We start from the raw sequence: 14,120 nt of genomic DNA, 5'->3' as shown, positions 1-14,120 counted from the left end.
GCTGATGACTGTTGCCTTTGTTTTCAGCAAGTTTTATTTTAAGAGTAAACTAAACTCTATTTTGATTGCAATTTCCACCCTGGCAAGGCCCAGGAGGTTTTACTGACCATAAAAGACAAACTAAAATCACCTAATCTTAAAGTTGGAAGAAATAAGTAAACTAGTCTAGCCTTCTCTTTTTCTGTGACGTCCACAAAACAGACAGTATCCTAATGCAAGGAAGCATGGCGTTATGAAGTGGCTACAGAAGGTTTGAATCCTAGCTTGCAATATGTGTGACATTATTTAATTTCCTAAACCTCATTTTCATCATCTGTAAAATGGATATAAAATACTACATACATGTATGTTAAGTATCTAAGCATAATAGGTGCTCAATAAATTCTAGGCATTGTTATCATCAGTTATTAGGTAACCATTTTTTTCCCCAAAGACCTGATGTTTTGTGCAACTCATCAGTTTCTGATGAAATATTTTCTTTATTTTAGGCTGACTTTCCGTTTCCAGTTATTATCTCTAATTCTAGGCTCTTCAAGTCACTGAAAACCCCTTTTATGGCCACCTTACATTCCTCCTGTCTTTAAGCCCTTCGCATGCATTATTTATAGATTCATAAGCACCCTGGTTGTCACTATTTTTCTCATCTGTAAAATGAGGATACGAATAGTATTTACCTCACAGAATTGCTGTAAATATTAAGTGAGATAATGATGGCAAAATATAATACATTGCCTGTCATGTAGTGACTGTTGTGTAGATAAAAACTATTATCCCATTATTATTTATAGGACTTTCAAAGTTTCCATTAGTGTTTTGAACAGTTATACCATCTTTGAACCACACTGAACTTGTTTTCCTATGTATTATATATATAATTTGATTTAATATCTATAAAACACATATCATATCATTATTTAATATACAAAACCGTATATATAAAACATGTACATATAAAACACATATATCATAAAACATATAAAAAACATAAATATCATTACTTGGTACGTCAGCAAATTCATCAGTCTCAACTGAAGTCTACTGCTTTCCTCTCTATTCAAAGAAATGACAGGTTTAAAGGCCTTCTTAATGACTCTGGAATCAAATATTTATTTTAGAAGATATGTATTTTAAAATAGAATAACTAAGTACATTTTAATAAGCCATAAATATATGCTAATGTAAAAGTTTCTTTTTGAAGATGATAAGGGGAAGTGAGAAACATAAAATTCAGATCCAGGGAACCATCAATGGCATTCATCTGGAAGAGTTAATTTAAAATACACACATTAACACATAATTTTATCTCTTGTTAAAAACATGTCTTTATTCATTTTATTCCTATTTGATTAGAGCAGAGAATTTATGTATCTCTACCTAAAATTGGTTAATAGTTTTGGCCGTTTCAAAAATACTCAGTGTCCTCATTTTAGCTTCAGCTTCTTTGGTTTGGATGCAGTGTGTGATTTCTTTTGTGACAGTAAGCCAGCAGCTATTATGCATGGGGAATCCTGGTAGAAATGCAGTATTTTGTACTAATTGCTAACCGAAAGATCTGTAATACTGGCTGCATGATTTGCCCCTTACATGTGCCCAGCTATAACAGTCTGAATTTAGTACTGCGTTTGTTAATATTAGACACAAATTTATCCTGACACTTTTATAGGCAAAGCCTCGGAAACATTTAGTCATGTAAAATATAATCACGGTCTTGAAACATTTGCTTTTGCTCCTCTGCATTTTAGGCAGGATTTCACTTTGTAACCTTATCAGTATTGCTGAATTTGGAGAATGGTTTGGAAAGGTTCTTTGAGGTCCCGACTGTAAGATAGGTGTTAATTTACACTGAGCTGTTACTGCACTTTGTCAAAGAACAGTTGTTTACACAATGTGAATAGTCCATGTCTCTACATACTCTTCAGATCTTCCCTATTATAGTGAATTAAATTTGGTTTTAATTTGCATTCCATTTCCAATGTTTGTTGCCAGACACTTTGGACTTTTTGAGGGCAAATAAAAATAGCTTCTGGTGTAAGCGAAATATTTTGTGTCCGAGTAAAATAGCAAACCATTAGGTAAAGGACACTTTTCCCCATGTGTTTACCTTATAACTTCATGAGCTAGACTTGTACAGAAGCTTTGAAAAAATCCCCATGGCTGTCATATTCATAAGTCTCTGACCCATTCAGACAGATGTTAGTATATTACTTGGAGCATACTATAAAACTTACCTTTCACTTATGGAAATGTGCTTGTACTTTGTTCCCCAAAAAGCAAATACAGAGACCATAAGACATGGGATAATAATAGACCTTTGGACACAGAAACATAAAACGGAATGTATGAGCCCTTGAAAGAGCAATTAAATACATTTTCATTTCAACAACTGAAGATGAGGAACCAAAACAGATGGGCAGGGGATAGAATAAATGAGAGAAAAATCAGTATTCATCATGCCTCTTGGCATTCTAGTACACCAGTTTACTCCATAGCATATTACAGTACGTCAGCTCTAGTTCTGCAGACCAGTCCCTGGTTTATTCTTGTATGAGGTAAAAATTGAGAAAACTATAGGTACTTTCCCTGGCAATTTCTGGAACCACCTAGTAAAGAGTATCTAACCATGCTATTATCAACAAACTGATTCAATTCCTTCTTGGATATAGGTAGGTTATATATTATTAAATAAATTAAAGAATAATTTAGTGTTTACTATTAAAGGCACACGCTACCCTAAAAAGCATGGTGAAACATCTTATTATCGTTATCAAGTATCTTTCAAGATCTTGTAGGTGAAAAATGAGCAAATTGCTTGCTTACGTCCTGGGAACATCTGCCCAAAATACATCTTCACTAGAGGTGAAATGGAACTTTTAAAACAATGATTAACTTGGGCTCAGTGTGAAAAGAACCTTCCTATTTTTCATAATTCCTAATAAAATTGTAGTTGTTACCAATGCTGTTTTTAACCTATTAATTGCAGTTGAAAGTCTCTGATCTGAATCACATGTGCAAACCTTGAATAAGTGTATCCGTTATTGATTGTATCAGTTATACATTCCAAAAGTTTAGTAGCTTAAAACAACAAGGACGTACACTCTCATGATTCTGAAGGTTGGCAATTTGGGCTGAGCTCAGTTGGACAGATCTTCCACTGTCATGCCCAGGGGTTGCCAGATGGCGTCAAGCCCAAGTTGGGGCCTCAACTGCCCTTTCCTCTCTCACGTTGCCTCCCTTCCCCAAGGAGGCTAACCTGGGATTGTTCTGAAGGCAGCAGGGGTCCAAGAGTGTGAAAGCAGAAACTGCAAAATTCAATATGCTCCTCTGCCACTTTCTGTCCGTCAGAGTATGCTGCAAAGCCAACCCAGATTCCAGGGGAAGGGAAGTAGACTTCACCTCTTAATGGGAGGTGCAGCAAAGAAGTATTAACAATAACCTTTTTTTTTTTTTTTTTTTTGAGATGGGGTCTCACTCTGTCACCCAGGCTGGAGTGCAGTGGCACGATCTAGGCTCACTGCAGCCGGATTCAAGTGATACTCCTCCCTCAGCCTCCCGCGCAGCTGAGACTATAGGCACATGCCACCATGCCCGGCTAATTTTTGTATTTTTAGTAGAGACGGGGTTTCACCATGTTGGCCCGGCTGGTCTCAAACTTCTGAACTCAAGTGATCTATCTGCCTGTGTCAAGCCTCCCAAATCCTGCTTGGATTACAGGCCTGAGCCACCACACCTAGCCAATAGTAACCATTTTTAATTCTCCCCAGAAATGAGCATCGCTTGATCTGTCAGTCATGGTGTTGTTTCTTTCCTCCTAAAGTTCTGTGCTGATTTTCTTCCCCTCCATCTCTCCATTACAACATCCCTTTCCTGAGTCAAAACTGAATTCCTTCAGGCAGGCATCTGAATAGTCATTCTTATTGATCGGACAATCTCTGCCTCTGCAATCACAAGATAGTTCTCTTTCTCTCTCTAAACCATGGTTTTTAATGTATTCTCCTGTTCTTCACACATCTGTGAGGTTTTCTAGCTTGTTCTCACATTCAGAAGTTTTCTGTTCGGCCAACCCCAACCTTGTCCCTTTTCCTTCTTCCCCTCTCTCTTCTCTCCTAACATTCTACCTCCCTGATCTCACTATTTCATGTACTTGGGCACACATCATGCTCAAACATTAACCCCTGCCATTCTCTTTGTCCAAAATGTTTTGATGCCCTTCTTTCACAAAAATATTAGCCCACAAATATTTATTGAATGTTAACTGTGTAAAACACCCTTTCCTAGGCACCATAACCAAGGTGTTTAAGGTCTCTTCTTTAATGAGGGAGAAAGAATATATAAATAAATAAAGTAATAAGGTAGCCCAAACAGGTATGAGTGTTAAGAAAGCAAAGGAAATGCAGTAGTGACTGGTGCAGGGTATGGGGCAGGCGGTGGTGGGGAGTTTCAGGTAACAGTAATTTTAGAATCATCAGGGACTTTCCCTCTGAAAAAGTGACACTTGAACTCTTGACTTGAACACCCAGGAACCAGGTGAGAGAAGACCAAGGGAGAAGAATTCTAGGTAGAGAAGACAGCAAGCAAAAGGACCTCTTCCAAATCCTTGCTCCCTTGAAGATTGAGCATCCCTGTAATTTATCACTTGGTTCAGTGGTTTTACCCTTTGGCTACATGGTTTTTCAAATACTGGAATATTTTAAAAATACAGTGCTCACGCCTGTAATCCCAGCATGCTGGGAAGCTGAGGTGGGAGGATCACTTGAGGCCAGGAATCTGACACCAGCCAGGGCAACACAGCAAGACCCCATCTCTACATAAAAAAAAAAAAATAGCTGGATGTGGTGGCATATGCCTGTAGTCGCAGTCACTCGGGAGGCTGAGGCAGGAGGATCACCTGAGCCCAGGACTTTGAGGCTGCAGTAAGTCATGATCACACCACTGTACTCCAGCATGGGTGGCAGAGCAAGACCCTGTCTCAGAAAAAAAAAATAAAAGTAGAAATACTGAAGCTTAGACCTTACCACAGACCCATCAAATCACATTCTGTGGTGGTGAGGAGGGAAAGAGCCCAGATATCTGTATTTTATAAATCCTTATGTGATTCCAATGGGCAGCCAAAGTGAGAACCACTGATCCACACCAATGTTTGTCACATTCTAATGTGCAGAGATAACGTGGGACCTTTCTAAAGTGCAGATTCTGATTTCCTAGATCTGGGGTAGAGCCCGATTATACATTTCTGATAAGCTTCCAAATCGTGCCAAAACTGCTGGTCTGATTGCTACTCAGAGTGTGGTTCACAGACCAGCAGTATCAGTATCATATTCTCAATCAGAGACTAAGAGAAACCAGGTGATCAAATCACCTCCTGATTCAGAAACACTGGGGGGGGGGGGGGTGTGACCTAGCCCTCTGGGATTTCTAAAAGTCCTACAGGTGTTGAGGCCCACTAAAGCTTGAGAATCAGACTGTGGATCTTGGTGTTTAGACACAGTCAATTCGGCACTTAATTGAGTTCTATGTTGTGTTTTCTGTAACTGTTTAATATAGACAGGTCTGTTGAAGGTTGCATTGAACGGGGCTATGAAGCCAAAACAATCTTTTCCTTTTACTTGGTTTCCATGCAGTGCAAATTCTGTTTCATTCTGGCTAGGAGAAGAGTAATAGATACAGCCCTAGTTCCAGACTTCTGCTCTTGCCTCCAAAGCCTCTGTGTTCACTCAGCTTGTGAAGCATCAGGAGCTTGCAAAGCCCCTGCAGGTGATGCTCTGCAGTTGCAGGTGTCACCTGCAAGGAGCTGATTTATTAAAAGCCCTGCCAGGGCAGTTTAATCCCTGTGAAGTGATATTGTAACTCACCTCTAGCTGCTGTCCTATCAAAAAATCACCCTCCGTCCTCCTTCTCTTTGTTTACAAGCACCAGTTAATGGTTTTCTCTCCATTAAGCAGCTCAGGGGACTGCTATTTAGAGAACTAATTGAATTCTTGCCAAGTTTGGGCATGATCCAGAGCTACTCCAATTCTCATATTTTCCATGCTATGTATTTTCCCCTATTCTAACATGTATATAGAGTTGATACCTCTATCTGCAGAATGTAAGAAATTATAACTGTACACATGAGAGTATATTATAAATGCGGTAGTTCCTGCTCCTTGGCATGAAGAAACACCTTATTACTCTGCAGTGCAAAACTAAAAATATGCATGTTTTCAAATCTGCCAAAAGAATCAATATATGTTAATTTTGGAAATTATACTACTATTTATGAGATCTATTCTATAATGAAGCGTCAATAATCCATTTGTCTCTCTACCAATTCTACCACCAATCCCGGCCGCTACCACCAAATTAGAATAGTACCTCTTTGACGGCCAAAATATTATAGTGAGTGCATTAGTCCATTCTCGTTATAAAGAAATGCCTGAGACTGGGTAATTTGTAAAGAAAAGAGGTTTAATTGGCTCATGGTTCCATCAGGCTGTACAGGAAGCATGGCTGGGGTGGCTTCAGGGAACTTTCACTCATGGCAGAAGGCAAAGCCGAAGCAGGCATCTTCACACAGCCAGAGCAGGACGACGTGGGGACTGGAGGTGGCACACACTTTTAAATAACCAGGTCTCATGAGAACTCTGTCATGAGAACAGCACTAGGGGACTGGTGCTAAGCCATGAAAACCACTCCAGTGATTCAATACCTCCCACCAGGCCCCATATCCAGTATTGGAGATTACACTTCAACATGAGATTTGGATGGGGACACAGATCCAAACCATATCTGGTAGAATATTAGCATTCTTGGCTACTTAAAGAATACACTTTTTCTGGCCTTTAGCTATTATTTCTCTATAAGACCGAAAGAGGTTAATCATCAAAGTAGGGATTTGGGACTGCATCTAATCATGCGTGGTCATAGACTGAAGACATAAAGAGGAAGAGTTGGCAAATAAATAAGTCCATAAATATTATCATAAGAAAAAAAAACACTAATTACAGAAATAAAAGTTATTTTTCTTTTGAGTTGGGTTTTTTTTTTTTTTTTTTTTTGAGATGGAGTCTTGCTTTGTCGCCCAGGCTGGAGTACATTGGCACGATCTTGGCTCACTGCAAGTTCCACCTCCCAGGTTCACGCCGTTCTCCTGCCTCAGCCTTGCAGGTAGCTGAGACTACAGGCGCCCGCCACCACGCCCGGCTAATTTTTGTATGTTTGGTAGAGACAGGGTCTCACCATGTTGGTCAGGCTGGTCTTGAACTCCTGACCTCAGGTGATCCACCCGCCTCGGCCTCTCAAAGTGCTGGGATTACAGTTGTGAGCCACCACTCCCGGCCTTCTTTAGACTTTTTTTTTTTTTTTTAATTATTCTACTTAGTAGATACCAAGCCAAAAATTTATATACTTTTTGAATGTGTAATACATAAAGCACATGGATGTCAAATTACTATGATTTTCTCCAGTGCAATCTAATGTAACACCGCACATTTAGACTCTGGAGCACGTTTTATTCCCTGTGGAAAGGTTCCTTTAGATTGCTCGGGTAGGGATTTAGGGGGTATTTTTAATGTTATATTCGATGCCTTGAAGGAAATCTTCAATGCTTGTGCAATACACTTTTTCTTTCCAAATCTGTTTGCTCTTCCTCTTTGGTCCCTCAGTTTATATTATCGCCTCTATTTCAGGTTCTGGGTGACATGCATATCTGTTCTTTTGTTGTTGTTCTTATCTTTTTTCAACCATCATCCATTTGATAACATTAATATTCTGAGATGAGTAGCTTCCTCTTCCATGGAATTATTCTTGGACCATAAAATATTTCATAGCTGAATTCGTTGAACATCTGCCTGGGATGTTTAGCAGAAGTAACTACTCTTTGTCGCTTCTATTTCACAGTCTGTGGAGATGAGTGCACCGGCCTTCTTCTCGGTGACTTGGCTCGCCTGGAGCAGATGGTCATGAGCATCAACCTCACTGGTCCGCTGCCTGCGCCATATAAAATGCTGTATGGTCTTGAAAATACAACTCAGGAGCTAAAGGTAGGTTGGTACAGTCACAAGCAAGGGCCAGGGACAAGGTGACAGAAGCTTCACAAGCGATATTGGCCATAATTGGTAAATGTTCTTCCCACAGCTCCAAATCAAGGGACACAGCTGTTAAGGAAATTCAGAGACTTTCTTAACCAGTGTTTTTCAAACTCAAGAACTATAATATACAGATTTCTATTAAGGGAAAAGAGTCTCATGTACTCCCCAGTGTCTGGCCTAAATCAGTTTTATTATGTCACTTAAATATGTGCAAACATAAAATCAGGTATGAACTCTTTATACTTATAGCTCTATAAAATTAAAACAAATTAATCCTTACGAAACCAATAAAATTCAAATTAAAAACATTAATATAAAGTAACATGATTTTGGCTGAATGGAAATTGCTACTTGCAACAAAAATAGGATATTGACTATTTCCACACAGTTCTTCCACCAGAAGTGATGTGGTAACTCAGTTCTCCTACCTTACCACATTTGAACGAGAGAGCCCCCTGCAAAGGGTCCTGAAATGACACGTGGGCATCACTTGACAAGTTTATGTGACTTACGTGTTCAGTCTGCCATCGGATCAAACACGCAAGCAAATGTAGACACTGAGATCTAGTGGCCATATTCATCTCTCAGGTGCCTAGCCTGGGATCCAGAAATGCTTACGTTAATATTTAAGGTTATCGTCAAAATGAAAACACATAATTAGAATCTTGTACTAGAGAACTAGAACTAGTAGACCTTTAAAAGTTCTTCAACAAGCACCAGTTTGATAAACACTGTTCTAAATTGTGATTAAAGCTTTTGGCAGTTAATGAGGTCAAAGAAAATATTAAGGAAATTGGGGTTGTTTCGTCTGATGAAAAAAGATGAAAGGTGTCAACTTACTCTCAATTATCAGATATTTATTGAGAAATTATAGAATGCCTAAGCATTGCACGTGGTTCCCTGGGGATTTCATGACTCTTTTAATATCTTCACTACCCTTAGGCAATGTAGATTCTATGTGCTTTAAAAATAATCATTAGGCCGGGCGCGGTGGCTCAAGCCTGTAATCCCAGCACTTTGGGAGGCCGAGATGGGTGGATCACGAGGTCAGGAGATCGAGACCATCCTGGCTAACACAGTGAAACCCCGTCTCTACTAAAAATACAAAAAACTAGCCGGCGAGGTGGCGGGCGCCTGTAGTCCCAGCTACTCGGGAGGCTGAGGCAGGAGAATGGCGTGAACCTGAAAGGCAGAGCTTGCAGTGAGCTGAGATCCGGCCACTGCACTCCAGCCTGGGCGACAGAGCGACACTCCGTCTCATAAAAAAAAAAAAAAAAAAAAAAAAAAAAAAAAAAAAAAATCATTAACCAATAATCAAGCAATTAGCAAAAATACATAATGACCATGTGTTTTACAAACATTCAAAGTACATTAGAGTACAGCGATTGGAGATATCAGTAAGATTCAGAGTAACCAGGGAAGGTACCATTACTGAGAGTATAATTGCTGTTGGAATTTGAAGCAGAGACACAATTTTAATAGAGAAGTATTGGTTGCTCTAGAGGAAAGCATCTAAGATTTCTTCATTAGGTATTGGTAGATATTCTTTCAGGAAATATATTCTTTAATTCTGATGGTAACCTTCAAGGTAAGTATTATTATCCCTATTTTCCAGAAGAAGAAATCAATAATGATGATAACAAGAATAACTAACATTTATTGACAAGCTAGGCAATTGACTGAAGTCCTACATGGATTACCATACATAGCTTTTACAGAAACTCCAAGAAATAGGAAAGAAGTTGTCATGGGCTAAATATTTACATCTCCCCAATTTGATATGTTGAAGGTCTGTCCTAGTCCATTGGAGCTGCTATGACAAATACCATAAACTGATTAGCTTATAAACAATAGAAATATATTTCTCACAGTTCTGAGGCTGGGAAGCCTAAGATCAAGGTACCAGCAGGTTCAATGTCTAGTGAAGGCTTGTTCCTCATAGAGAGTGACTTCTTGTTATGACCCCACATTTAATTCATTTAATATCTGGATACTGAGGAAAAGGATGGCTAGCTCTCTGGGGTCTCTTTAATAAGGGCCCTAATCCCAATCATGAAGACTGCATTCTCATGACTTAATCACTTCCCAAAGGCTCCACCTCCTAATATCATCACACTGGGGACTAGGATGTCAACACATGAATATTGGAAGGACACAAACATTCTGACCACAGCAAGCCCTAGCGCCCAATGTAATGGTATTTGGAGATCCCTCTGCCATTTGAGGACACAGGGAGAAGGCAGCTGTGCTTAACACAGCCATGTGAGCAGAGGCAGTGGTGTGAATTAGGCCTGTCTGGCAGATACTAAAAGTCAGACCTGCTAGTGAAAGATAAGGCTGGAGACTTCAGTGAGGCAGGGTGATATGATGGACAACCTTGAAAGTCAGGCAGAAGAACCTGAGTGTACCTTGTGGTCCCGGTATTCAGGGAAGTGAAGAGTTTTGATAAAAAGAATGCTGATCAGTTATTTTCCTTGTATATGGAAGGAATACAGAAAAATAAACTAGAAAAGCAAACATCTTAGTTGAACAAAAAACATTTTAAAACTAATAGCTAAGCAATGGATGATGAATTAAAGAGGGTCCTATAGAAGAGGCTCCAATTTGTGAACATCATCTAAGCCAAGGGTTTCAGTGACCCATCCACTTCTGGCTGAATATTGATCCAGATGACCTGGATTATCCTGAAAATCCAGTCTTTCTTGATTCTTTATTTTGTTCTTCTTCCATCATTCACTTGACATTTGTATACTGAGGATCACCTTTTGATATTATAAAAACTTAAGTTATTTCACCTCTTTGCTCAATTCCTTTAACTATGTCAGTGCTCCCCAAGCTTCAGCCAAAGACCATCAAGGACACACATGTGATGGAACAAAGTGGGATTTATTAACTTGTTGCAACAAGGGACACTGAACACCATTGTGTGGGAATTGTGGGCTGTCTCAATAAGAAGGTGTAGGAATAAATTCCAGTATTTGAGGTTGTGCTAGATAACTTAAGGTTAGCACTCAGCTGGGCGCTATTCGGAAGTGAGAGTAATTAAGTGAGTATTTGTGAATCCTATCTAGAGGGAAGGAAGAACAGAAAGAGGATAAAGCTATGATTAATAAGGAGGCGGTGGTCATTCATATTAGCCAGGAAATGGAAGATTGGGGTAGTTTTGTGGTCTGCACAAAACCCACTACGATTTTGTCTGTCCTTAGGCATTGCAGGGTGGTCTCTTTTTCTGTGTTTCATTCATCACTGGCTCCAAGTGACCTGGTCTAATGTTAGTGTCCTGCGAGATTATTTATGTTCCATAGGAAAAAAATATGGCCCCGCTGTCAGGCCAGTTCCTAGCAACACGGAGGGCAGGCCAATTAGTTAGTGCCTAGCCGGGTCCCTACCTCAAGGCCTGCCATTCTCTTTTTTACCTGTGATCTGTGTCTCTGTTAATTGGAATGGGAGCCTTAAATGGGCCAGGCAAGGAGTTTATCTTAACTCTACCGCTTACTGACTGTGTGATCTCGTGCACATTTTTAATCCTTTTCAAGACAGTTTGCTCTTTCATGAAATGGAATAACACCCCCCATCGAGCTGTTGTGAGAATTAAATGAAAAAACAAAACAAAACAAAAAAGCCTGGCACTTAGTAATTTCTCAATAAGTCACTGCAATTTTTATTTTTATTTTTTTTGAGACGGAGTCTCGCTCTGTCGCCCAGGCTGGAGTGCAGTGGCGAGATTTCCTCTCACCACAAGCTCCACCTCCCGGGTTCACGCCATTCTCCTGCCTCAGCCTCCCGAGTAGCTGGGACTACAGGCGCCCGCCACAAAGCTCGGGTAATTTTTTTTTTTTTTTTTTTTTTTTTTTTTTTTTTAGTAGAGACGGGTTTCACTGTGTTAGCCAGGATGGTCTCGATCTCCTGACCTCGTGATCTGCCTGCCTCGGCCTCCCAAAGTGCTGGGATTATAGGAGTGAGCCATCGCGCCCGGCCTGCAATTTTTATTATTTGCCTGAATATTTGGTGTGACACTCAATGTGTAAGTGCACAGTTGAAATAGCTTCCTTCTCTTTTCTTTGAAGATGAGAAGGCTAAGTTCCTTATATATATACAAAAATGTGTTCTGTTAAACACTGATCACTGCAAGGCCATTTACTAAAATGTTTATGGGATGGAATCTTTTTCAGCACTTGCTCTCTCCTCAGCGGGCCCCAGAGAGGCTTATTCAGCTGGCAGAGGGCAATCTGAATACACTCGTGACCGAAATGAACGAGCTGCTGACCAGGGTAAGTTGGCAACATTATGAATCTCTTGAAAGCAGATAGATTATGTCGATGAAGGAAAATTACTTCGAAGTTCTGAAATGTAAATCACCTTCTTCCTAATTCCCAATTTGGTATATAAAATAGATGCATTCTGACTTGCTGGTTCTGCTTCCAATCAAATCATAGAAATCAGTAGCACACAGAAAAGTGTGGAATACCTGGAAATTGTCAAGAACATTGGCTAAAAAGTCCAGAATGACAGTGTTTTGAGAACTTTATTCAGTAGCGTCCATGGTAGTTTTCATCTGTTCTGATTTCCAAAAGCACTATCTTTGATTGTGTAAAGAGAAAGAAAAACAAATGAAAATACTTGTGGTCTCTTTCATCTCATCGTGGGATTTTTGCATTTGTATAGAAATACAGTGTAAATCAGTCTTTCTACACAAAAGAGGAAATCTTCTCTATTGTGAGACTCCAAAGCACTTAAGACACTTTTTAAAGTCAGAATGTAAAGTCCATGTTGCATTTATCAGACTTTTTAAGGAATTGGAAATTTTAAATTTTCAAAACTGTGATGGCATTAAAAACTTTTTGCTGTTAGAATGAAGAAAACAACACAAAGCCCGCCATCTTGTGGCCAGAAATATGCATGAAGCGAGAAACGGGGCTGCAAAGTAGGGATTTAATTTGATTATCTAAGAGCTTTAAATGATAAAGAATATTGGAGTTAGAAGGTTCCTGGGGATTATCTAGTCCATTTTGTATTTTAAAGAAGAGCTGCCTCGGGCCATGACAGTGAAACGAATTAACAATGGCCATACAATTTGCTAAACCCAGGGACCTAAGCAGGACCCAGTCTGAAGATTCCCACTGGCCCAGTACTTTTTCTACATAGCCTGCTGTCGGTGTAGGAAAATTTCCACAGGGAAATCAAATAGGCTTCTGAGCACATAATGCTAAACAATGGCCCTGATGTTACAACAGCATACTAAACACTTTTTCAGAATCTCATAGCAACAATATAAAATGTACAGATACAACATGGAGTTTCTTGCCAAATGTATGTAGACATTAGATTAAATTGAGTGCATTTATCTCATATTAATTTAATACGTAAGAATTCATATTTGTTATGTGACTACTAATAAATATGAATTTTCTAACAGGTCATGGCAGAATAAATCAATTTAACAAGCACACATAAATGTTCATAACATGCAAAGCCTAAGTTAAGTGTTGGCAGATGAAAAATATGAATGAGGCTCAATCTGTCTTCAAAGAACTTTCAGGGGTGTGTGTGTGTGTGTGTATACATCAGTGTTTAGGTGTATGGAGGACAATATTAGACAATTGCATGCAAGTATAAAATAAAACATGAAATAAAATAAAGTCAGAAGAAATTCTTGAGAAATATGTAGTAACAGAACAATTTCATCTGGTTAGGGTTAATTAGAAAAAAAAATCCATGTAATAAGTGGCATTTCATTCATTCATTAACTAACACTTATTGGGGGTTTTCCATGTTCTAGGAATTATGACAGACACTGGGGATAGAGGTATGAGCAAAACTGTGCAGTCCTTGCCCTCGTTGGCTTAGTATAGTCTGATGGTCTGACCTTGGAGACACAAGAAGTATTTCATTAAAAGTGTCAGATCTTTATTATGTCTCAGCCTACACTCTTTACTCTTTCCAGCAGATTCTCTCACACTGTTTTTTAAACAGACTTTGTTTTTTAGAGCAGTTTAAAGTTCACAAAAAAATTGAGCGTAAAGTTCAGAGAGTTCTCATATCTACTCCCTGCCC

General features: G+C 39.3%; 1 protein-coding gene across 8 annotated transcripts in view; it reads left to right on the top strand.

The window, feature by feature from the left end:
* The window catches only part of LAMA2 (laminin subunit alpha 2), a 772,685-nt gene that overhangs the window by 615,796 nt on the left and 142,769 nt on the right, over window positions 1-14,120 (top strand). For all 8 annotated transcript variants that reach the window (XM_050788287.1, XM_050788283.1, XM_050788285.1 and 5 more), the window contains 2 exons: window positions 7,876-8,018; window positions 12,239-12,337. In XM_050788287.1, the coding sequence (XP_050644244.1) occupies window positions 7,876-8,018; window positions 12,239-12,337 (242 nt within the window). The remainder of the gene's footprint in view (window positions 1-7,875; window positions 8,019-12,238; window positions 12,338-14,120) is intronic.

Source organism: Macaca thibetana, chromosome 4 (assembly GCF_024542745.1).
Source record: "Macaca thibetana thibetana isolate TM-01 chromosome 4, ASM2454274v1, whole genome shotgun sequence".
Lineage (NCBI taxonomy): Eukaryota > Metazoa > Chordata > Mammalia > Primates > Cercopithecidae > Macaca > Macaca thibetana.
The sequence above is the reverse complement of the archived record's forward strand: the minus strand, read 5'-3'. Positions and strand labels throughout refer to the sequence as shown.